We start from the raw sequence: 27,336 nt of genomic DNA on the forward strand, positions 1-27,336 counted from the left end.
GTGAAAAAGAACGAGAAATTGTATGAACAATTCCTACTCCCATGTTTCATCTATACTTTATGGGGAGTTGACAAGTATTGGCGTTTAGTGAGTTTAGTGCATGGAATTTGCACTGTTTCATTTTGTTATATTGAGTATGAAGATGGGATGCAGTTATATTTGGATTCGTTGTTGCTAGCCTGGCTATTAACCCACATATCCAAATTCATTTTAGACCCTTCTTACCCATTACCTCACTTACCCAAATGTAAGTTCTCGGCATGCGTCTTCGTCACTAGTATGGTTGGAATGCATATGTATGGTTGTAGAGACTTTATTCATGTTAACTGCATGCATGTTCTTATAGGTCGAGTTAGGTGAGTGTCTTTACTTCTGTCTATCTTTCACATACATACTCACCTTGTGCCTAATTTTGAGTGACGAGCGACCCGTGAGAGTCCGATAATCTTTTGAATCTTGCAAGGTCGACGGTTCAGTAAGTTTGGAACATTCGTTTAACTCGTTTGCATTTCTCATTCGCCACTTTGTCATTTTGTTACATTAAATTGGTTCTAGTGGGTGATTTGTAGCTGATGCGTTGGTCCCGTTCCACTGTTTATTCATAGTTGCATTCATATTTGCTTGGGGACAAGCAAAGGTTTGGTTTGGGGAGATTTGATGCGTGTCTTTTATATAAGGTTTTTACCTCATTTTTACACGCATTTCTGTACTTTTTATGTAGCATCTAGCTACAAATACCCCCGAATATTCTACTTTGGTTCGTTTTATGTAATTTGCAGGAATTAACCAAAGAGGAGCTAAATCGAGCCTTAATTCGTCCCATTTGCATGCATTTGTGGAGAACGAGAAGCCGGAGCTTGAAAATCTAACATTTGGAAGACGCGTGAGCTGGATTCGGGAAGTATTTCAAGGGTTAACGTGCTTAAACAGCTCGATCGAGTGATTTATTACTCGATCGAATGCTTTATATGCTCCAAACTGCTCGATCGAGCAGTCCAAGTTTATACAAGATAAGGCATTGCGAGAAGTACTCGATCGAGTGGTTTAATTCCACTCGATCGAGAGGTTTTGTGCTCAGTTGCTCGATCGAGTGGTTTAATTCCACTCGATCGAGTGGTTTGTCCTGCTTTTGTTTATTTTCCGCCTAATTTCGTATGGGCTTTTGTAATTAGTCCATAGATTAGGTTTAGAGTGGATTTTTCGTATAAGACTGAGAGTGAAGAACGTAACTGCTCTCTCTCTCTTCTCTCTCCCCCTTCTCTTCGACATTTTTGGGTTCTCTCGTACATTTTTACTCTATACTTTTCTACTCGGAATTGGATTACGATTGGTACTATCATCCCTCTTTTATCTTTTAATTATAATTACTATTGCTATTGTGTTGTTATTTTCCCTATCTCTACCTTATTCAATGTTTACTGTTAATCATTTATATGTTGTTTTTGTTGATTCGATGATGAGGCGTAGCTAATTCCTTTAATATGTTAGGATTAGGGAAACCGTGGTAGAAACATGTTAGGATCGATATGAGTAGGTTAGCTTTGCGACAAGAATTGTATTAAGCAATATAATTGTGTTTAGGTTGAATGAATGCATGCAGGAGACCGATTAATTAGTTACCCCCGACCTGGATCGAAAGATTGGAAGGGAAGGCTTGCTTAATTACAATAGGTGACATCTAATTAGGGCGAAAGCTAAGTTAGGAAGACCCTAGGGCGATTAGAGACCGAAAGGGTATAATCGTAGGTTTAAGGACCGAAAGGTGACGACCTCGCTCTTCTTGTCAATAATTTAATCGACTCAGTTGATCTGATAGTGTAACTGCCACGGTAGACCGACTACTAGCATATTTCTCTCTTTTATCTGATTTGCCCCTGTTTTTCCTCCTTATTTTCTCCACCTTATTTCTCTTCCTTACTCTCATTAGTTTAGAAACAATTATTTAAAACCCCCCATTTTGGTTACCGAGACGAACTTAGAAAAAGCTGACAATTTCCTACCTCTCTGTGGATTCGACCCGACTTCCCTAGATATATTAGTTAGAGCCAGTTGGTATTTTTGACAGGTATACGACTGACTTGTCATCCATCGCAACAGATATTCCTCGCCGCCAGTAATGGACCGCAGCCGTTCCCACCTAAGCCCCGCTCATCTCATCCGAGCGATAACCCATGTTCCTTAATGTGCACATCCCCTCTGTGGCGGGTTCCACGGAGGGCGAATCAAGGGCGTGAAACCACTACCGCAAGTGACTCCACTCAGCCGAGGACACACCTCGAGAACCCCAAACAATTATACAACCAACCACATTATACAACAACAATTACCAATTCCCAATTCCAATACGATGTGAATCAACAACATTAGACAACCATCAACAACAACTATGTAATCAATAACCAAGTAGGGAAATCCTACCTGGAATAAGCAATCATGAGACCGTCGTAAGTAGTTAATCAATATCGCTCCTCAATGAAACTTCCTCCTTTAAGCATATAACCATACAATTACCATCTAATACAACATTATACTCCCAAAACCCCCCAATCTACCCCATTAAGGTTTTAAACAAATCAACGAAACAATATAAAAACTATACAAGGATCTTACCCTCGACACGATGAACTCAACGGCGTAAAGAACACGACGATCCGACAACCTTAACCTTTGGGATTTGATAGTAACGCGACGAACGAAGACAACGTAACTTCTTTTCTCTTTGAAAGGTTTTTAGAAAAAAGTAAAAGTGATGAACAAAGTGACGGAAATCTTTAAATGTGAATCATGCGTTATTAACAAATCCCGGCTAAAACAACCCGTAAAACCAACTTACTCGATCGAGTAAGTAACTTACTCGATCGAGTGACCCTAACTCGATCGAGTCCCAACCTTACTCGATCGAGTACCCTTCAGTAGAACACTGTTTCGTAAACCAAACACACTTACTCGACACAGTAAGCCCCACTCGATAGAGTACCCATAGACATAGAAAACCGTAGTATTATAGTCTTCCCTCCTTAAAAAGAACTTCGTCCCCGAAGTTTAACCCATACACAAAAACAAAGGAACATGGTTACGTCCCCGTAACCACACATACCTGATCAAAAAGAGACGGATACCACTCCCTCATGGCCTCTTCCGCCTCCCAAGTAGCTTCCTCAACCTCATGATTAGACCATAGAACCTTCACCAACACTGTTTCCTTGGACCTAGTTTTTCGAACCTTGCGATCAAGAATCTGTTTTGGGACCTCAAGATAAGACAAGGACTCATCCAACTCTATGCTCTCCACCTCTGGCACATGTGAAGGATCGCTTACATACTTCCGTAACTGAGACACGTGAAACATATTATGCACACGATCCAAAGCCGATGGTAACGCTGGTAAGCAACCTCACCCACACGATCCAAAATCTCATACGGTCCGATGAACTTCTGGCCGGCTTCCCTTTCTTCCCAAACCTCATAACCCCACGCATAGGAGACACTTTCAAAAGAACCTGTCTCCAACTTGAAACTCTATGTCATGGCGATGTAAGTCTGCATAACTCTTTTGTCGATCCTGGGCCGCTTTCATCTTTTGCCTAATCAGCTTAACATGTTCTATCATCTCCTGTACCATCTGTGGTCCTAAAACCACGGCCTTAGCTCTATCATCCCAGCAAATCGGACTCCTACACCTCCTCCCATACAAAGCCACAAACGGTGCCATCCCAATACTCGTGTGATAGCTGTTGTTATAAGAAAACTCAATCAGGTCCAACCTATCTTCCCAGCTACCACCAAACTCTATCACACAAGCTCTCAACATATCCTCCAAGGTCTTGATAGTCCTCTCTGTCTGCCCATCTGTCGCAGGATGAAAAGTGATACTCATCTTTAAAGTAGTTCCCATCAGATCCTGCAACTCTTGCCAAAATCGCGATATGAATCTCGCATCTCGATCTGACAGAATATCCTTAGGCACCCCATGTAACCGAGCCACATTCTTTCTATACCCCAAAGCTTACTGTATCTTGGTCCAAGTATCTTTCATCGGAACAAAGTGAGCTGACTTAGTTAAACGGTCAACTATTACCCATATCATGTTGTTATCATGTTGACTCCTCGGCAAACCAACTATAAAATACATAGAGATAGATTCCCATTTCCACTCAAGTACCTCAAGAGACTGAATCTTACCTTGTGGTCGTCGCTGCTCTCCCTAGACCCTCTGACATGTCAAACATCGAGCCACAAACTCAGCTGTTTCCTTCTTCATCCCAGGCCCCCAAAAAGTCTTCTTCAAATCTTTATACAACCTGTCACCACCTAGATGTACCGAATATGGTGTGCAATGAGCCTCTGCCATGATTATCTTTTTCAACTCCTCATCCTTAGGAACACACCATCTCCCATCAAATCTCACACTGCCATCTGTATGAATAGAAAACCGAAACATTGTCCCTTTCTCTACTCCAGCTCTCCACTCCTCAATCTTAGGATCGAAAGCCTGTTTCTTGCGAATGTCATCATAAAGATCTGGTTCCACTGTCAAGATCCCTCTCACACCCCCTTTCTGTATCACATGTATCCCCATCTTCCCCACCTCATCTCTCAATCTCATCAAAGACATAGCTGTGCATAGAGAATGCACACTCTTCCTGCTCAGCGCATCAACGACCACGTTTGCCTTCCCTTCATGGTATATGATATCCATGTCATAGTCCCCTATCAGCTCCATCCACCTCCTCTATCTCATGTTCAGTTCCTTTTGAGTAAAGATATACTTGAGACTCTTGTGATCTGAAAACACTTTAAAAGTTGCTCCATAAAGATAGTGTCTCCAAATCTTGAGAGCAAACACAACTGCACCCAACTCTAAATCATGTGTCGGATAGTTTTCCGCATAAAGCTTTAATTGCCTAGAAGAATAGGCAATTACTTTCCCATTCTGCATCAACACACATCCCAAACCATTCTTTGAAGCATCTGTATATACCTCAAGGTTCTCACACCCTTCAGGTAAAGCTAAGACTGGAGTTGTGGTCAAACGCTCCTTTAATGTTTGGAACGCCGTCTCACAATTTTCATCCCAACGGAACCTGTTCTCTTTCCTTATCAACGATGTCATAGGTCTAGCTATCTTAGAAAAGTCTTTCACAAACCGATGATAGTACTCTGCCAAACCCAAGAAACTCCTGATCTCTGCCACATTCTTCGGTGCTTCCCACTTAGACACTGCCTCTATCTTTGTCGGATCCACAGCTACACCATCCTTGGAAATCACATCCCTTGAAAGGCAACTTCCTCGAGCCAAAACTCACACTTAGACAACTTTGCATACATCTGATTGTCACGCAAAGTCTGTAACACCAACCTCAAGTGCTCCTTATGCTCCTCCTTAGTCTTGGAATAGACTAAGATATCATCTATGAACACCACCACAAACCGATCCAAAAACTGACTGAAGACCCGCTTCATCATATCCATAAATGCTGCTGGTGCGTTAGATAACCCAAACGACATCACCACGTACTCATAGTGACCATACCTTGATGTAAAAGTTGTCTTTGGTATGTCCTCATCACGTATCCTTACCTGATAGTAACCTGATCTCAAATCAATCTTGGAAAAGACTGCTGCCCCACTCAACTGGTCAAACAGATCATCTATCCTTGGCAAAGGATACTTGTTCTTCACTATAACCCTATTCAGGTCCCTGTAGTCGATGCATAACCTTAAACTCCCATATTTCTTCTTCAAAAACAGAACTGGTGCTCCCCACGGCGATACACTAGGTCTAATGTATCCCTTACCAATCAAAACATCCAATTGTTTCTTCAGCTCCTTCAACTCCTTAGGACCCATGCGGTACGGGGTCTTAGAGATTGGTCTCGTCCCTGGTTTCAGTTCTACACTGAAATCTATATCCCTCTTTGGCGGCATACCTGGTATCTCCTCCGGAAAAACATCTGGAAACTCTCCCACCACTGGTATTTGATCAGCTGTCGAACTCACCTTACTATGGTATCTCACATAGCATAGAATCAAAGGACACCCCTTCCTCAGATAGGACTTCAATATCACCGCTGCAATCACTTTGACTTTGGGTTTGACAATAAACCCATGATAAGACACACTAACTCCCTTAGGAACTCTCAAAGAGACCCTCTTTTGGTGGCAATCTATTCTAGCCTTGTACTTACCCAGCCATTCCATACCAACTATCATCTCAAAACCATCCATGGGAAACTCTAACAAATCTACTGGAAGGTCAACCTGCCAAACTATCATAGATACACCCTTATACAACCTCCCACAAGTTACAGACTCACCCGACTGTATAAAAACCTCATCTTTTACAGACTCAAACTTCCCCAAACCCAAAAGCTTAGCATCACTCGGCGATACAAAAGAATGTGACGCCCCCTAATCAAACAAAACAACGGTAAAGACACCATTAACAAGAAAAGTACCCGTGATCACGTGATCGTTATCCTCAACAGCTTTCTTGTCCATCATGAATAACTTGCCATTGGTCTGCTGTCCACCTCCCTAGATAGTACTAGCAGAAGTAGACGGCTTAGCAGCCGACCCCTGGTTGTTGTTTGTTGCCGGTTTTTTATATGAATTACCGCCATTGCGGTTAGCCCCACCGTTGTTGTTGTTCTAACCACCCTGATTGTTCCATGACCCAGCCGGCCTGTTACTAGCATAACTGTAAGACGGACCCTGAGAGAAACTCCCCTGTGATGGCCTCTGAAAACCCCTTCCCACAGCACAGTTACACCCTACACCGCCACAATTAAATAAAGTTAAACCCCAGATGCTACTACCACCACCTCGACCACGCCTATAGGAAGCTCCACCGCTAAACCCCGATCTCGACGAGTAAGCCCTCGATTGGTTACGGTTGCCCCTCTTGTAACTAGACTGACCACCACCCTCACTCTCAGCCTTCCTCTTCTCGGGACCTCTCTCCCTATTCTCCTTGGCCATTTCGACCAATCTCTCGGCTCTCCCGCCTTGCTCATACACTTCCTTAACATTGGTATGGACTAAAACTGGTAGTTTCTCCATGATCTTATAGGTCAAGCCCTTCTCAAACCTCAGGGCCAGGTTCTCTTGGTTCAACCCCATATCCTCAGCATACCTATACTTCTCATTGAACTTATGGTAGTACTCAGCCACCGTCATATCCGGAGTTATTTTGAAATCATCAAACTCCTCTCTCAGCTTACTACGGACATGCTCAGGTATAAACTCTCGGCGCATAGCTCTCTTGAACTCACTCCAAGGTATAGCTGACTTCCCCTGTCTCACATATAGATCTAAGGCACTCTCCCTTACCTTGTCCCACCATTCTCCAGCCGAATCTCTCAAGTAGAACGCAGCTTGTTCCACTTTGAAGTCCTCAGGGCAGTGAACAACATTCAGAATATTCTCCATCTCTCTATGCCAATTGTCGAGCAAAATTGCCGCTCCGGTACCCATGTATTTCTTTGGGTTGAAACGGGCTATGGTAGTACTCATCTTAGCATAATCAACCCCAGTCTCTTTATCCTTCCCAAACTTCTTTAAGGCCTCAGTAAGCGCCTCCTGATGCTCAAGCATCTTGGCAACTTCATCTACAATCATCAACTCAGCCCTATCATATAAAGCGGATCTCTTTGGCGGCATCTTTGAACAATATAAGAGAAGAGGTAAACATAAACACACATCCCACAACTTAAACACGTATATGACCTGAGCAACTCACACTCGACCGAGCAATGCAACCCACTCGATCGATTTGCCCACTTACTCGATCGAATGCCTCGAATCCAGAACCTGACAAGAAAGCATCAAACAACCCACTCGATCGAGCCCCTAACTTACTCGATCGAGTAGCCCTCGCTCGATTGAGTCCCCAACCTACTCGATGGAGTGCCCAAAAGCAGCAGCGATTGTTCAAAAACGATATACACCTCACTCGATCGAGTCCTACCCACTCGATCGAGTCCCTCACCTACTCGATCGAGTGCCCCCCACTCGATCAAGTCATGCTGACTCGTAAGCTACCCGCATGCTCAACTCAACTACTCTCCACAACAACTATATATATATATATATATATATATATATATATATATATATATATATATATGGATACGTATATACAACAATTCAACATCCTATTCACATGTTTCTAACAAGCCACATTACAAATCATCATATGTAATCTTCATTATTCACAACAACATACAATCATACAATTTATGTTCCTTTCGCCACCACATTCTCCATTCTCCACATTCATTCACCCACTGATTCATACAAAACATTTTCAATATAGATATGAAACATAACGTTAATAAACACGTAGTGATCCCATGACACACCCCATAGTGACCGGTTCAAAGTTGTAGGGCGAGATCGCAACTTTAGGACGTCTCCCAAGCCTTTGTATTAGCTCCTAACAACTCCTACCCGGGATCATTTTACTTTGACTCCCTAGATTCATTGGGTTCATTAGTTACAGGTTCCAAAATCGTCTCTCTGATACCACTTTGTAACACCCTCATACATAAAGTGCCTTACCAGGACCACCTAATGCATGTGAATGCTACCATCTCGATTACCCGAGGCAATGTATATCAAATAAACAATAAAGAAACGTACTTTATTAAATAAATATAAAGCGATACATGTCCAAACCAAAACTGTCAAATGAAAATACAACCGTTCAAAAATGCTAAACCAACTAAAGTAAATAAGTGTTTAATGACACAGCAGAAGACTTCTAGACATCTCGTGGTGACTCAACCCAGCTATCCCATACGCGTCCATCTCATACATGCTCAATAACTTCTCATCATCCCCGAATGGATCACCACAGTTTTCAAAACATTTAAACAGGGTCACTTACTGATTACACAAAAACAATACAATAGATACAATACACAAATTACCCAATCTCCATCACAACTCCACACATCTGACTACACAATAAAGTGTGTAGTCCTGCCAGAATATTCATCGCAACAGATATTCCTCGCAGCTAGTGGAGGGCCGCAGCTGTTCCCACCTAAGCCCCGCTCATCTCATCTGAGCGATAACCCATGTTCCTTAATGTGCACATTCCCTCTGTGGCGGGTTCCACAGAGGGCGAATCAAGGGCGTGAAGCCACTTCCGCAAGTGACTCCACTCAGCCGAGGACGCACCTCGAGAACCACAAACAATTATACAACCAACCACATTATACAACAACAATTACCAATTACCAATTCCAATACGATGTGAATCAACAACATTAAACAACCATCAACAACAAATATGTAATCAATAACTGAGTAGGGAAACCCTACCTGGAATAAGCAATCACGAGACTACGGTAAGCAGCTAATCAATATCGCTCCTCAATGAAACCTCCTCCTATAAGCATATAACCATACAATTACCATCTAATACAACATTATACTCCCAAAACCCCCAATCTACCCTATTAGGGTTTTAAACAAAATCAACGAAACAATACAAAAAATATACAAGGATCTTAGCCTCGACACGGCGAACTCAACGGCGTAAAGAACACGACGATCCGACAACCTTAGCCTTTGGGATTTGATAGTAACGCGATGAACGAAGACAATGTAACTTCTTTTCTCTTTGAAAGGTTTTTAGAAAAAGTAAAGTGATGAACAAAGTGACGGAAATCTTTAAATATGAATCACGCGTTATTAATAAAACCCGGCTAAAACAACCCGTAAAACCAACTAACTCGATCGACTAAGTAACTTACTCGATCGAGTAACCCTTACTCGATCGAGTCCCCAACTTACTCGATCGAGTAACCCTTACTCGATCGAGTCCCCAACTTACTCGATCGAATAACCTTCAGCAGAATAGTGTTTCGTAAACCAAACACACTTACTCGATAGAGTAAGCCCCACTAGATAGAGTACCCATAGACATAAAAAACCGTAGTATTACACAAATTGCAAACTAAAAGCACCCCATACTCCTAAAAAGGTTCTAACCTAATGTAAGCATCAATTTTACTCGAAAATGGGCAAATCAAAAATGCCCAAATCGATTTCAAACGAATTAGGGTTCGTCCTAATTCAATCAACGGAAAAACATAGAAATTCAAGTGGAATCAAAAGGATTTACATACCTTGAGATGATATAATAATTATAGCACAAATGCAAGTAACAAACGGGATCAATAACGGTGGTCTTTTGGCGATTTTGTGTGCTTTGTCGAAGAAGATGAAGGGGAATGGGGAGCAACTAGTTCTCGCGTCTTTTTTAAGAAAATAAGGGGAAGCCCCTTATATAGCCTAATGGCTCGCGCCTCTTTTGGGTGATTCTAGCAATATCAGCCAAATTTTGGGCTTTAGCCCAAACACACGCAAAATAACTATTTTCGTAAATTTAAAATGACGGAATTAATAACCGTCATTTTCTTCACAAATAAAAAATGGGGAAATTCAAAATCGCTATTTTCACAAAATATCGAATGGCGGAATTAAAAACCGTCATTTCCTTCACAAATAGCAAATGGCGCAAATTCCAAACGACGGAATTAAAACCGTCATTTTCTTCACCAGTACAAGATGGCTAGTTTCAAAATCGCTATTTTCACAAATTTCAAACAACGGAATTAAAAACCTATATTTTCAAACAAAAATAGCAAATAGCGGAATTGAAACTCGTTATTTCTCACAAAATTGCAGGATAACGGAATTAAAAACCGTTATCTTCAAACGAAAATAGCAAGTAGAGAAAATTCAAACTCGCTATTTCTCACAAAATTGCAAGATAACGGAATTAAAAACCGTTATTTTCAAAAAAAAAAAAAAAAAAAAACAGCAAATGGCAAAATTCAAATTCGCTATTTTCACAAACTCCGAACGACGGCAATAAAAATCGTTACCCTCAAAATTTGAAATTACAAATGGCAGTAATATAGGCCACTATCCGCAAGAGCCAGGCCCAAGTTGCATAAGGGCATATCCCTTCCCCAGCGCCAAAACATCCCTTATAAACACCAACATTCCCCCAGCGGAACCCCTAAAAACCTCCGCACGGAATCATCCTTCAGCAAACTGGCAAAACTACCTGCATAAGCAGCGATGACCAAGCATCAAACAAGGCAACATCTAGCACCTTCCGCCCCCAGCAACATGGACGTCGCTCCCCATTGGGTCGGTTGGACAAACAACCTCTTAAAATAAGCCCGATAAATCAAGTTATTTACCGCAGTCGATCATTCGACCATTAATGGCTGGCGAGTCTCTATGCACCAACCTCTTGAAATAAGCTCGATAAATCAGGCTATTTCCCGCAGTCAGTCATTCGACCATTAATGGTTGGCGAGTCTCTTCGCACCAACCTCTTGAAATATGCCCGATAAATCAGGCTGTTTCCCGCAGTCGATTACTCTACCTTGAATTGCTGACGAGCCTCTACGCACCTTCAATGGCCGGCAAGTCTCTACGCACCTTCAATGGCTGGCGAGTCTCTACGGACCTTCGATGGCTGGCGAGTCTCTATGTACCTTCAATGGCTGGCGAGTCTCTACGCACCTTCAATGGTTGGCGAACCTCTCCGCGCGAACAAGAAACAATTCAAGGATATATCCCGAAGATCCCTCAGGTATGACTCCTTCCTATGGCTGGCAAGCCTTTATACGTAGTCTAACGGACTTTAAACGACCTACGCTGGTAGTCGACAGACTCTACACTATTCCCGATGGCAGGTCCTTGACTCGAATCCCCGAGTCGCATCGACGTCGCCCTTCCTGATGGCAGGTCCTTGGCCTAAATCCTTTTGAGCCGCCTCAACGTCTCTTCGGTCTCCAGGTTGTAATCTTCGATTGACCTGCGGGCTGTAATTTGACTTTCGCCCTGTCCAAGCCTCAGTCAAAGTGAAGGCTCTGTAGATACCCAGTATCCTTTGAATCCCCAACAAACACCTGATGATTATCGGACTACAACATGCTTAGGAATTGCTACGTTTGATCGACAGTTTATATAAACTACGCGTTGGAAAACTCAAAAATGATTTCGAAACCAAAATATTTCAACCATATCTTGAGTGTTTTATGCACGGCGACGGGGTCGCAATGACAGTAATTAGAGTCAAAACTGATACTGGACCAAAAACCGACTCAAAATTCAAATCCCGACTCCAAGAACGAGTCAAACCCAAAAAACAAACCCCACAATGCTTCCATGCTAAGTATACACGGTATAATTGATGGTCAAGTACAACAATTATATCCTACATATCCTAGGGTAAAACAAACCACAAATCCAAATGCGTGATAGTGATATGACAACTCGAAGACCCGCGGACATGCTCGCGCCTCTTCAAGCAGCCAATGCGACCACGTCGCCCAAAACGCACACAACCACACAATCCTCTATAAATACCCCTCAAATGCCACCATTTGAAGACACGCGAGAGTTTGCCCCTTCTTTTCTCCCTTAAAATTCTAGACCTCGACTTCCTAAGTCAACAAACGACACGTATTTTCGACCTACCGATTGAATATACGAGCCTTATACATTGTTTGGTACCAACATCGTGCATTAAATAACTTGACTTACCACTTCGACAGCCCACACCATCACTAAAGCAAAGCAACACTCTATACTTTAAAGAAACGGTTTTAAATCGAGTTTTCCGACTCACGAGTTTTTACATTTTGTCAATTTCTCGTCAAGCAACCTAGCATGTAATTATGAGGGTGTAATTAATCCTGTTCTTTCCAGTTCTTTGTATCTGTTTTTATGATTTTAACATGATAAAACATGCATAACATGATTCAAAATACGGATTGATCGAGCCAAAACCGGGTTTTGACTTGAGGTAGAAGCTCCTAGTCACAACTAGGTGCCTCGCGCCTCTTTGGGTACCCCAGGTCAGAACTCAAATGTGTTTGAGTTCGTCTCTTCTTCATCTTTATTTCTTATTTGCAATCGGTTTTTACCATTTCAAATACTTCAAATCAATTTTTTTACAACAAGCATTTTTTACCATAAATTATATTCTCCCTTAATCTCTTATACCATGACGGTTTAATCCGTGATTCGGTGATAGTATTTGGTTAATTACATTTTAAAGGGTATTTTAAAGCCCTCTTTTAATTTGTTTACATTTGCAAAAACCATATTAGTCATAATGGATAATCATTCTTGGTTCTACATACCATATCGTTTTAACCGGAGTACGATGATAAACTTTGGCTAATTACAAAGCAATGAACTTAATATAATTAGTTCATATTAAGCATCTTTTTCACACTTTTTCACAAAGCAATGAACTAAATATAATTAGTTCATATCAAACATTTTTTGCATCTTTTCTTATAAAACTATTCATGTTAAGCTTACAAAACTGAACCCGACATCGAATATTATCTAAACAATGAAAATTATTCCGAGTCCCGTTCTTCACATTAGCATAAAAATGGACTTAATGACCTTTTTAACAAAAGCGGGTTTTAACACCCTTTTACAAACAATTTCACAAAAGCTTTCAACAACCAGGAGACACCCCTTTGGGTCAACATCTGACTCGCGCCTAAACAGGCTCTCTGCTTCCTATATTTCAAATCAGGACAGGCTCCCTTGCATCGCCTGATGGCTTGCGTCACAATGGCTGCCTGACACTGCTCCTGTTTCCTTTCCATCACTCGTCTAGGACAATCCCGACTTCGGTTTACCCGAATACAGGATGGATCAGATTGATGAGTTCGCATTTTACACTTTGTATTTCAAAGCACTTTTCTAAGACAAATGGATTATGTTAAGCACCATAAACCTAACTCGGTAAATGAATGTTTAATTTCCGCCTTGCATGCAAATCAACATTAAATCTAACTCGACATCAATTACTTGATATTTGGATAAACAACCGACTTAGTAAACTTTCGCATGTTAGGTTTAAACTTATGGATGCGCATTCATGCATTTTAACAGTTTTATCAACTTTTGCACTTAACCAATCAAGATCGATCAGTAGAGGCCGCTACCGCGGGTGGGATTGGGTGTCTGATTAACGGGCTTCATAATACGTAACCTCACCTCTTACTCAAAAACTTTGGATAGTGGATGACCTTATCCAGGGCGAACGAGAGTCATTCTAGCGGTAGATGCTAAAGAGGGACAATTCCTTATCTTTAGTACCTATGTCAACCACCGCTTTTTGCTTCGTTTGACCGAGGTACAAAGTGGATTTGAGCGATTTCCAGGCATCCCATAATTTTTTTGTGGTGACTCCGAACATCTCTGCATCGTTTCGAGACCTTTACCGAGACGAAACCGACCGATCTAAAGCGATCCGATCGAAAGCATTTCTATGCCACCAAGTGTCGCTTTCCGACTACTGCACGTCCACAGATTGGCTTGGTGTGTAGGTGTCCCATGTCCGCAGTGTGCATTCACTATGCACTGCCAAGTCACTGATGAAACTAAGGGATGAGATGACTAAGATTGGGATTCATATGATTCACAAGGGAGATGCCATCGGCGATTTGACTATCGAGCCTAACCTATATGATGACATAAAAAGGAAACAGGAACTTGATCCTAAGATTCAGGAGTGGAAGATAAGGGTAGAACATGGTACAGTTCCGAGATTTTTTATCTATACAAATGGGAGTGTTCGCTTCGATGGGAGGTGGTGTGTACTAAGTGATGCTGACTTGAAGAAGTTGATCATGACGGAGGCTCATTTCACTCCCTATTTAGTACATCTGGGAGGGGATAAACTCTATAAGGACTTGCAGAAAACGTTTTGGTGGCCCGGTAAGAAGAAAGATATCGCAGGGTTCGTGGCTAGGTGTTTGACTTACCGGAGAGTAAAGAGAGAGCAACGGAGACCACAAGGTAAAATTCAGTCACTTGAGGTACCATAATGGAAATGGGAATCAATTTATATGGACTTTATTGCGGGGTTATCGAGGACTTAGCAGAGTAACAATATGATTTGGGTTATCGTCGATCGTTTGACAAAGTCGGCTCATTTTATTCCAATGAAAGATACTTGGGGTAAGATTCAGCAGGCTCTGGGATACAGAAAGCATATGGTACGGTTACACGGGGTACCAAAGGATATAGTGTTGGATATAGATGCGAGGTTTATAACACGGTTTTGGCAAGAGTTGGAGGAATTGATGGGGACTACCTTAAATATGAGTACGGCGTTTCATCCTGTGACAGATGGTCAAACTGAGAGGACTATCAAGTCTTTGGAAGACATGTTGCGAGCTTGTGCGTTGAAATTTGGTGGGAGTTGGGAGGATAGACTGGATCTGATAAAGTTTTCATATAACAACAGCTATCACTCGAGCATTGGGATGACACCTTTTGAGGCGTTGTACAGGAGGAAGTGTAGGAGTTCGATGTGTTGGGATGATAGCACTGAAGCTATGGTTTTGGGACCACAGATGGTATAAGATATGGTGTAACAAGTGCGCTTGATTCGACAAAAGATGAAAGCAACCCAAGATCGGCAAAAGAGTTATGCGGACTTGAATCGAAGAGACATCGAGTTTGTCGTAGGTGACAAGGTTCTCTTGAAAGTGTCTCCTATGCGGTGTGTTATGAGGTTTGGCAAGAGAGGGAAGTTAAATTAGAAATTCATAGGTCCTTATGAGATTTTGGCTCGGGTACGTGAAGTAGCTTATCGGCTAGCTTTACAACCATCTCTTGATCGGGTGCAGAATGTGTTCCATATATCCCAACTTCAGAAATATGTTAGTGATCCGTCACATGAGCTCGAAGTTGAGAATATCGAGTTGGATGAAGCTCTAACTTATGCGGAGGTACCAAAAGAGATATTGGATCGTAAAGTACGCAAGACAAGGAATGGTGAAACCGTCTTGCATATGTTGTTATGGTCTAATAAAAACGTGGAGGAAGGCACTTGGGAGCCAGAGGAGGCTATGAGGAAATGCTACCCACACCTTTTTGAGAAGGTATATTTGGTTATAGGTCGTAACCGTTGTCTTTTAAGGGGCGTAGGAGATGGTCGCATGTGTGTTTTGGGGTAGTTTTGAGGTCGGTATGGTTGTGTTTCGGTTTGTGCGAACAATAGTTGGTTATAGTTGGGTTTTTTTAGTGTCTTTTGAGTTAAGTAGGTTGATTTTGCATGTTGTTTTGGGTATGGTATGAACTTCGGGGACGAAATTCGTTTAAGGAGGGAAGACTATAATACTACGGTTTTTTTGTCTTATCTTACTCGGTTGAGTAGTCCATACTCGGTCGAGTAGGCTGTTGAGTGTTTTTAAGCAGGCTTCTGGTTTGGGAACGCTCGGCCGAGTTGTGAGATACTCGGCCGAGTGCCTCAGGTACTCGACCGAGCACCCGGCCTGACGAGATTATTTCCGCGGTTTGATTAAAGTTATTTGAGATTATAAATTTCGTATTACCAGTTACTAAATTATATTTTTACAAAAACCTAAACTACGTTTACCGCTTATCTAATCACCCTAATTACCCTAATCACTCCCAAGGCTAGTTGATCTATCGTGAGTCAATATCCCGTCTTTCCGTACCAGTTTCTTTGGTAAGTCTCTAGTGCTTTGTTAATCAGTTTGTGGTTGTCTTTTAAGGTTTTCCCTAATTGATTAGGATGGAGTTAAAGGTTGATTTGTATGGTTTATGATATAGTATGGTTGTTTATTCTTGCTAGGTGACGAGTTCGTAGAAGAACAATTCTAGCATCGTTGTTGTTGTTGTTGTTGTTATTATTGATTACAGAATTTGCGAATAAGGTAGGGTTTCCCTACTTAGTTGATTGTGTAATTGATTTAAGATTAAATGTGATTGATTTTAAAACATGTTTCATTGGATTGAGATTGGTTGAGTTGATATTGTGATTGGTATTGTTGTTATGGGACCATTTTCGGGAGATGGTTCAAACCCCATGTTCGCCTCTTGTGGCTCCCATCACAAGGGGGATGTGCACATTAATTATCTGGATGCGCTCGTTGCGATGAGCGGGGCTTAGTTGGGCAAGGCCGCGGTCCCTTATTGGCGGTGAGGGTTACCTATTGCGATGGGTAACCTTGTAGGGCTACATACTTCGGTGTGTAGTCGGTTACTGGTTACTAAACAAGTTTGGATGATGTTACTACAGGTGAATTGAATTATGTATTGGCTTGTGTTGTGAATTCTTATCTTGGTTATGTAGTTGACTGACCCCATTATTGTTTTCAAAACTGTGGTGATCCATTCGGGGATGCTGAGTAGTTAATTTAGCAGGTATAGCCGTGGATCCGCTTGCGGGTCTTGGATGGGGTCGATTCATCACCAATCGCTTGGCTAGCTTCCGCTAACATTTTATCATTTGTTCTTTTAGTAATTTTGGTTGTAAACCTTTTTGTTTAAACTTCAGTTGTATTTTGTTTAAACAATTTGATATCTTTTAATATATGTTCTTGGATGGTCTATTTGATATACTTACCTCGGACAACCGAGATGGTAGCACCTTGATATGCTAGGGTGGCCTTATTAAGGCACTTTGGTGTATGGGGGTGTTCCTGTCTAGGTCCCCTTAATCATGGGTCACGCTTGGTTGAATCTTCAGTCGTGTCATATAATTCTTGTAGGACTAGCCTTGCTTCCCCTTTCCCGCCTTAGAATGTGTTTCTTTGGCTTATGTGGTCACATTTGGGTTGCTTGGGTCATCCTTAGGGGGTTGGCACCTCATTGGGATTTTGAGACGGTATCTCTCGACCTAGGCTTTTCATTTTTAAAATAAAACGGCCGCTTAGATGACGAAAGCGGTTTGACTTTTTGTGATGCATCTTATATGTTGATCTGTGCTTAAATGTTGGACGTCTCAAAAATTTTCCGCAAGCCCCCATTTGCCTTGCAACGGAGCACATACCTCATTGTGTTCCGTTGTGCGTTGAAGGGACGGAGAACGCCCGTTAATTGCCTATCATCGGATAATATTAGCTTAATTTAGGTAGAGGGGTAAATAAGAGTTAAAAATTTTGCTCACTTACTCGGGGACGAGTAATATCTATGTGTAGAGAGGTTTGATATATGATTAATTTAGACCGTTTTCCCTATTCTTTCCTATGAAAATTGACCCGTTTTGAGTCAGGTTAGGCACTCCCTACTTGCATTTTGTGCCCCAAATTTTCCTTCTATTAGTTTGTATCTCATTTGACAGGGTTTGAGACGGAAATGAAGAATTGGGAGCAAGGAAGGTTGTTCGGAAGATAGCATAGGAAAGAGGAGGAGGAAAAGCTGAGAGAAGGTTCTCAGCCGGTCTGCCGGCTAGGAACACCCCACTGAGCCAAGGAAGAAGAAAAGGAAGAAATCTTCCAGGAGATTCCCAGCCGGGTGGGCCAGCAGCAGCCGGCCCACCGGCTATGCGTACCTGATGATCTTGGAAAATTTATTTTCAAAGGAAGAAATTCCAGGAGACTCCCAGCAGGCATGGGCACCGGCAACTGAGAGCCCGGCTAGGCACACCCGAAGACCTCTGAAGTTGAAGAAAAGTTCCAGGAAACTCCTAGCCGGGCAGGCCTCCGACGGCCGGTCCACCGGCTGGGATCCCTACTCCGCATTTCAACTCTCTTGTAATGTTTGACCTAATTTGTGTGAAACCTATAAATACCCCCTCCATAATTTCATTTGACACATTACCCTAGATCTAAATTTTCTCCTAATTTATGCAAGTTTCCTTAATCCAAGCTTCAATCTTTTCTTAATTAAACCTTAATTATTTAGCAATTTAGCCTAGATCTAGTTAGTTGAATAGTATACAATTGGGTATTTGGCTTGCAATAGAAGATTGTTGAATAATTCTTCCAATTATTAATCCAAGACTCAATCTTTCCTCTTTTTTGGTATAATTCTCTTCCTAGTTTCAATTATTTCTCAATTGTTTACGTTTTCATACTTGCTTAATTAGTTTATCCTTGCAAGCATGTTTTCCTCTATTTGTTTTACATCAAAGTTTACATATTTTGTGTTTGTTCTCATCAATATGTTTGAGTAGTGCCTCACTAAGGTAAATGGGGGAACTTGTGCAGGTTCCATGGTTTGATTGTGGTTCTTTACATAAAGGTTAAGTCTTTGGGTAGGTAGCTTTGTTTTGTGCACACCATGTGTTTAATGAAAGGATTGAATAAGTAGTTTGAGTTCTTTCCATATCTATTTACATGTTTAAGTGATAACTTGAACTTGTGTAAAGTTGGGTGTGTCTATTGCATGTTTGGGAGTGGTTAGGGAGAGATCTAAACCAACCCTAGGCTAAGGATCGTCTTACACCGAGAGATGGAGACCTACCATCAGCCTACCTGATATGTGCATTTTATATAGTCTTTTTAGCCTATTTTATGCACGTATTTCTATGCTTTTATCGTGGTTTTATGCTACGAAATGCCTCGAATATGCTACTTTGGTTTATTTTGTCTTAATTGCAGGAATGGATCAAAAGGTAGTGAAATCAAGCCATTTATTGTCCGTTTTGCATGCATTTGGAGGAAGAGTAGATTTGGAGCGGAATTATAGCTTTCTTGGGATGCGTGAAGCTGTTTCGGGAGCTAAAAGGACAAGTCAAAGTCAATCTAACGTGATTAATGAGCTGCTGAAGTTAGTATGCACTCGATCGAGCACTTTACTAGTCGATCGAGTGGTTTCAGGTTAATTAATAAGTCGATCGAGTAGGATTTTTGGTCGATCGAACATTGCATAATATAGCTTTAGTCGATCGAGTAAACTAGTCGGCCGATCGAGCAGTTTTGGCTCAGGTTTGCTCGATCTAGTGGTTTTATTCCACTCGATCGAGTGGATTCGCTGATGGGCTGGGCTTTTTAGTTAATTTCCGTCATTTAGATTTAATAAATCCTATTTTTCTTATAAATAGGATATTAGGACGACATAATTAGGGGGCTTCTCCTCTCTAATTTATTCAAATACACTGTTACTATTACTTTTGTTCTTCCTTATTTCCGGATCATTTAATTCAGTAATTCTTTCTTCTCTCCCTTACTCTTACTTAATGTTTATTGTTCTCACTTCCTTTTATTCTCGTTCTTCTTTATTCCATGTCTAGCTAATTCCCTTAATATGTTAGGATTAGGAAAGCCGTGGTAGTAATATGTTAGGATCGACTTGATTAGATTAGTCTTGCGATAATAATTGTATTAGGCAATATAATTCTTATTAGGTTGAATGAATGCATGCAGGAGACCAATTTATTTAGTTAACCCCGACCTGGATCGAAAGATTGGAAGGGAAGGCTTGCTTAATTACAATAGGTGATATCTAATTAGGGCGAAAGCTAAGTTAGGAGACCCTAGGGCGATTAGAGACCGAAAGGGTATAATCGTAGGTTTAAGGACCGAAAGGTGACGACCTTGCTCTTCTTATCAATAGTTTAATTGACTCAGTTGACCCGATAGTGTAGCTGCCACGGTAGACCGACTCCTAGCATATTCCCTTCTCTTATTCTTAGTTTCTCGCATTCATTTCTCTCTTGCCTTAGTCTTTTTAGTTTAGTTAAACAATCAAAACCCCCAATTGTGACATTAGACAGATTGAGTTAAACAGATAATTAGCAAAATAGCCTCCCTATGGAGATCGACCCTACTTGCTGCTAGCTTCTGTTAGTTGTATTTAGGTATTTTATTTTTGGTACATAACGACCGTATCACTACCCTTAGGCCAACCTTAGTTGTGACCATAATCAACCTTGTCTTGTACTTGTGAACCCGGCTACCTTTGTTACACCCCCATACACCAAAGTGCCTTCCCAAGACTACCTTAGCATATCAAGGTGCTACCATCTCGGTTGTCCGAGGTAAAGTATATCAAATAGACCATCAAAGAACATTTATTAAAAGTACAAAACGGTTTAAAACAAAATACAACTGATGTCTAAATCAAAACAGTTACAACTCCGAAAGCAGCCAAAAGAAACTAATGTTCAAGCGACAGCGGAATCTAGCTAAACTAAAGGTGATGACTCTGCCCCATCCATAACCCGCGAGCTACATCCAAAGCCATTACCTGCTAAACCAACTGCTCACCATCCCCGAATGAATCACCACAGTTTTGAAAATAATAAATGAGGTCAGTCAACTGCATAACCAGAATAAGAAATCACAAACACAAACCAATACATAAGCCAATCCAAACTGTAGTAACTATCCTCCAAACTCCAATAGTAACCAGTAACCGACTACACACCGAAATATGTTGACCTGCCAGGCTCCCATCGCAATGGGAAACCCACACCGCCAGTAGGGGACCGCAACCTTGCCCACCTAAGCCCCGCTCATCGCAACGAGCGAACCCAAATCATTAATGTGCACACCCCCCTTGTGAGAGGAGCCACAAGCGGCAAACTTGGGTGTGAAAACCATCTTCCGAAAATGGCTTCACCAACAGTGACCAATAACTAGAGATATCACAATCAACCACAATCACAATAATAATACCAATCAATCAATACAAATGCCATCTTATAACCAATTATGCAATCATCTGGGTAGGGAAACCCTACTTTTTCGCAATCCAAGCACACACCCAAGTAACCGCAATAGCAAACCTCCATGGAACCGTCACCTACAAGTAATAATCACATACAATTACTAACTACCCCACAATTAACCGATATAGTATGCCCAACTACCAATTCCCCCAATTTTCCCAAATTAGGGTTTACTTAACTATAATGATAACAATAAATCAACAAGGATAAGACACTTACTACTGGGATTGACACGAAATAAGATGCTAAAACTCAATATCTAACAACCTTCGCCTTGGAGATGATTATAATGATTAGAGAGGCAGTGTACGTAGTTTATGTTTGAGAAAAGTGATTAAGAAATGATTAGAAACTGCCAATACGCCTTTATATACTTCTCCAATTATTTTAATCAAACCCGCGGAAAACTAACCAGTCAGACCGGGTACTTGGTCGAGTACGACCTACTCGGCCGAGTTCCTCAATACTCGGCCGAGTGCACCCAAAATAATAGCCTGTTTAAAAGCACTCGACAACTTACTCGACCGAGTATGGCGTACTCGACCGTGTAAGCTGAGGCCAGAAAACAGTAGTATTACAGTCTTCCCTCCTTAAAACGAACGTCGTCTCTAAGGTTCACACCATACCTTCATAGCATGAACACATACCACTCCACCAACCAACACCGCTCAACTCTCATCCTCCAACCTTGACACTTTTAATAATATTAACCACAAGTCCATCTTTATTCTACACCAAGACTCAAAACTTCCAAATACACTGCAACATGCATAACCATCAAACTTTCTCTATCATATCCTAACCCTCTTAAGATAAACGTTACGTCCTCGTAACCCAGCTAGTACTAAATCCTTAGCTATTTCTTCCCATTATCACCATCTCATGTCACCGATCACTGACTATAGCCTCAACACCGACAACCATTCCCATATCTAAGGCTCTCTTTCTCTAACAGTTTGATACCTCTAATTACCCCGCAGAACACCTAACATATAACACAAAATCCTCAGCATGACCACTACTTCAACTCTTCCACATCACCGCACAACCATATTCTTCCCTATTCATGCACTTATCACCACAACATTACCCACGATCCATAAATTGTTACACACTCACTAGGTCCTCAAATTTTCCTTTTTCTGCCGCCAAACTCGTCCATAACTTAACATGATACTAATTCCCAACACTCCATACTTACTGCCCCAATAAAAATTATGAACCACCTGCAACTTCCAACTCAGTATACACATGCTCCCCTAATTACTTGCCACAACTATGTCAACACTGCCTCATCTAAAACAAGATCGAAAGTATTCCCACAACTATGTCCCATCAACAAAATATCATTGTTCTATGACAACAACAACCACATGCGTAAATCTCTTCCATATTATACTCTGCTCTCACCCATAAGCCGAGAATCACAGGAAACAACAGTAAACCGAATAACAATCTATATGCCCATACTAGGTTAACATATAATTTCAGAAGTTCGTCTCACAAGTATCTCGCCTACTCCACCACAACTGATGATGGCATCGCAACACCGCCACCAACAGCCGCACCGCAGCGCAAAAGTACTTGTATCGCAACACGGAGTACCGTGCCCGGATCGCAACCCGGAACACCACAACCACATTACTAGTAAATAGTGTCCTGACACAACGATCATCTCACGACTCATCCAACCATGCAACTGTTAGAAAATGTGTCCTCAATAATAGTGCGTTCACATGATTTAATATCATAATTAAATCTCATAATAAGAATACGTAAGGGATGATTCATTTATATAGTCAACTGATCAACATTAATCGGTAACGATTGGCTTGCTAGAGTTTGACGTTACTGTCCTGGGACGGGGGTGACCAGTTGATCCCTTAAGGTCACACATAAAGGATGATGTCCTAATCAATAAAGTTGATTAATTGTATGACGATACAAGTTGATCAATTCCTTAAAATTGAACAAATCAATTTGTGAGAGAGAATGTTTATATCTTATTGTAATGGGATTAAATAAGATTTATTTTAGTAATTGAAATGCTTTATTACTAAAATTGTTTATTGTTTGAGAAACAATAGAGATGAGAATGAATGGTTAATTATAATTACAAGATGTTGTGAATTATAATTATATGACCCATTTTATTTATGTGATCAAGTATCACTAGTCAAATTGTTGTATGTAATTTAGTTAATTTATAAAATGATATTGATGTGTGAAATATGCATTAAATTAATTAATAACATGTAACATACTACATGTGACATATTGTGTAACAAATGACAAATTGACAAAATAAAATGGTAGTCCATTTTAAGAGGAGAAACCGGTTTTGGGTAGTATCAAATGGCTTTTATTTGTTTGCATTTGTTCATAGTGTATGAAATATGTGATGAGTACACTAGCCTAGTCTTACACCTAGTGTTTAGATAAGAACAAAAGGGAAAAGTGAAAGACCAAATATTGGTCTCCCATCCTCCCAAAACCGTGATCCTCTCATATATACTAGAGAATTATTATTATCTATTAATTCATCTAATGCACATTCATTCATTCATGCATACCTCTCTCATACTTTGTTCATCTTTCTCCAAAATTAGATAAATCATGATCCAAATTGTTCAAATAAAATTACTAATATTATTAGTGTAATATATGAGTATTAGTAATCAATTTTAAGGTAAACAACTAAACAAATATCTAGCAAATATTATTTAGTAGAGATAAGGGATAATGTTGGGTGCAATCAAGAGGAGTGGCTTCTATACATGGATTCTTTGGAGGATCATCCTAATACACATCATAGCTCAAGAACAAGTGAAGGTAGGAGACCTTACTTGTGCCCACAAAACCGAAATTAACAATGTAAGGGACATTGTTTTCTTATAAATCTCTTATTTTGTTATGCATGCACTAGATCTAAGGAACATAAATTAAAAGGTTAATTAGTTCACTATTAGAGGAGTCTAATAATAGTTAAATAAACCTAACGAGTGGTATTAGAGCATAGGATGTTGCATGCATAATCGGTTATTGTTTTTCCGAGTTAAAATGTTAACATATAAAACTAAAAAAATTGAGTTTTATGAAGCCACGCAAATTTTCGCATGTTATATATTCTGGCCCTAATATGTTTATAGGTCATTTTTATGATTTATGAAAATTTATTGCTCATTTTAATGATTTTTAGTGATTTTATTACATTTTTATGATTAAAATGAACTTTTATTCACTAAAATAAGTTAACCTTCACTACTTGGCTTAGTATTTTAGTATGATCTCACATAAATATTTTATGTATTGCATGTAAAATATCAAATTAATTTGATTAATATTTCATGATTTATGAATTTTTAGTGTAAAAATGGCATAAATAGAGGTTAAAATGACTAAAAATGGTTAAACTTATTCTCTGACCTTGAAAATTTTATATGACCTCACATGTATATTGTAAAAGTTTTATTTAAAATCTAGTATTAATTGGATTAATATTGCATGATTTATGATTTTTTTGAGATAAAAATGGATTAAAAGAGGTAAAATGGTGAAAACTGGTTAAACTTCGAACCAGGCCATGAAACTTTAATATGTTGTCACACGCATGATTTACACAGTGTATGTAAATTTTGAGATGAAATTATCTCATTTAGCATGATTTATGAATTTTTAGTTTAAAAATGGCATAAATAGTGACTATTTTAGCATAAATAGCTAAAATGAATTGCATGGCATGAGAAAACTATTTTAGGTTGCATAATATCCCACTTATCAGATCTAAAGTTGTAAAATTAATGGGAGTAATTTTTGGATACATTAGATGTTTTATGCGATAAAACCCATAAATTGCAACTATATTTTTTTCAAAATTAATTCAAAAATTTTAACCGTGATTTTTGACATTATGAGTGTCATGTAAATATTCCAAAATGTTCAAAAATTTAAAATTCAAATTTTGAAATTTTTGTAATTTAATTTGGATTTATTTCATAAATGTTATGATTTTAAGGTCAAAAATGAGCATAAAACTTAAATCAAGTTGAATTATTGTCAAAAATTGAGTGATGACTAATTTTTGAGTCCTAAGAGTGTTAGGATAATTAACTTGAGCTTAGATGTGATTTAAATGTTAATTTGTGATTTTAAGAGGTTATTATCACGCATTTCCGTAAAACCGGGTTATATATACGATATAAGTTAAATGGGCGATTTGGCACATAGTTTGGCATGTTAGATACATATTATAATGCTGCATATTTCAATTGTTGAATGTCTTTTATTTATATAATTTTGAATTATGTAATTTTATCTTAGTATGCCCTTAGTTTTAATTGATATTACCCGTAATGAAAGGGAATATTGATTCGGTTGTAATTTAATGTGATCTCGTATCACTTTTTTTTTTACTAGTTTTTCCATTTTACAAATGTGTAATAGGAATAGTTTTGTATTTTTATTATTATTTGTAATTATGGAGCTTCTTCAAGACGGTGCCATTCGAAAAGGTGATCCGACGAAGACGGTGTTCTTGGCAGGCGTGCCACTTGAAGATTCAAGGGACCAAAAGAGTTGGTTTCCGAATATGTAATAGATTATTTGATTTTCTATTTTAGAAAGGCCATACTAGGAATTTATTAATGCTTTGCATTTCTTTTAATATGTTGCATGCATTGCCAAATCGCCATAATAACACATACATATCATATCGAGTTATCGACCGTGTCAATTATAATTATCGTAGTTCACCGCTTTAGTTCACTTAAAACGTGATAGATAATAAATTGACATGACCTCTCGCTAATTTAATAATTGAGATTTAGCCTTACCAAATAGTAGAAACTATGAATCCCAATTTCATAAGGGAGTTAATCCGGCTTCACCGTAATACAAACCGTGTTACGTTGGGTAAGTGGGTAATAAAATGTTACTACAACGAAATTTGGATTGAGCTCAACGGAAGTATTCGTGACCGTAGTCGCATGTGTTCTGGGCTAAAGATGAAAATTAGAGTAATTTTTATCGACCGAGAGTTCTAAAAGTAGAATCGATTAAGAGGTTAATCCACCGAGTTATATTAATAAGGGATGACTCGGCTTACCGTACCCGTATTAATATAAATTTGGATCTCGGAATCATTTATGTTAGTTGGGTGGAGGTCACTATATAGATGCTTAAATACTTGTTTACAAGAAATTTTAAAACGATAGATGTTAATTATTTCCTTCATTTCTGTTTTTGTAGTTAATTATATGCAATGAATTCATCTAATACTCCTACACCAATCACCATTGATTCATGGCTCCAATCATTCGATGAAAAATGCTCCGAGTATGACAATGATACGATTAGAGAATTACGCGTTGGCATTGGTCAGGATGTAAATTTCTGCTTCTTTACTACCTCTACACCACCCACTCCAATATTAATGCCAACCACTTTGGTAAGAAAATCTTGTGAAGAAAATCTCGCTAAACCCAAGGCATCCTTGTTTGAAGAAACAAGGAGAAATATTAAATTGAGTGGGAGTTCTAGCAAGAGTGTCCTTGCAAATGAAAGGAGGATTGACATTGTTAAAAAGAAGGCAAAGATGGGTGAGAAAGCCAAACCTGAAAATGAATTGGGAATAGATAGTGGGACTACCAAAACCAAGACCAAGAAGGGTGCCCAATCCTATGAGGAATGTCATTATTATAATGTCATGGGCCATTGGAAGCGAAATTGCCCCAAGTATTTGGGAGATATCAAAGTTGTACTTATTACTCCAAGTGGGACTTGGAAATATGGAAAAGCTAAACAAGAATGATATGAATCTCGGACAAGGAAATAGAGCTAGGGTA

At 39.8% G+C, this 27,336-nt stretch overlaps 2 protein-coding genes across 2 annotated transcripts; both read left to right on the forward strand.

The window, feature by feature from the left end:
• The first annotated feature begins 11,530 nt into the window (after nt 1-11,530).
• LOC141618222 (uncharacterized) lies at nt 11,531-14,891 on the forward strand. Its single transcript, XM_074435329.1, has 2 exons — nt 11,531-11,623; nt 14,391-14,891. The coding sequence occupies exons 1-2, from the start codon at nt 11,531-11,533 to the stop codon at nt 14,889-14,891; spliced, it is 594 nt and encodes a 197-aa protein (XP_074291430.1).
• A 117-nt stretch (nt 14,892-15,008) lies between these two features.
• LOC141618223 (uncharacterized) lies at nt 15,009-18,583 on the forward strand. The gene is made up of 4 exons (XM_074435330.1): nt 15,009-15,295; nt 15,403-15,526; nt 15,699-15,953; nt 18,401-18,583. The coding sequence occupies exons 1-4, from the start codon at nt 15,009-15,011 to the stop codon at nt 18,581-18,583; spliced, it is 849 nt and encodes a 282-aa protein (XP_074291431.1).
• Nucleotides 18,584-27,336: the final 8,753 nt, after the last annotated feature.

The sequence above is a fragment of the Silene latifolia genome, chromosome X (genome assembly GCF_048544455.1).
Source record: "Silene latifolia isolate original U9 population chromosome X, ASM4854445v1, whole genome shotgun sequence".
NCBI lineage: Eukaryota > Viridiplantae > Streptophyta > Magnoliopsida > Caryophyllales > Caryophyllaceae > Silene > Silene latifolia.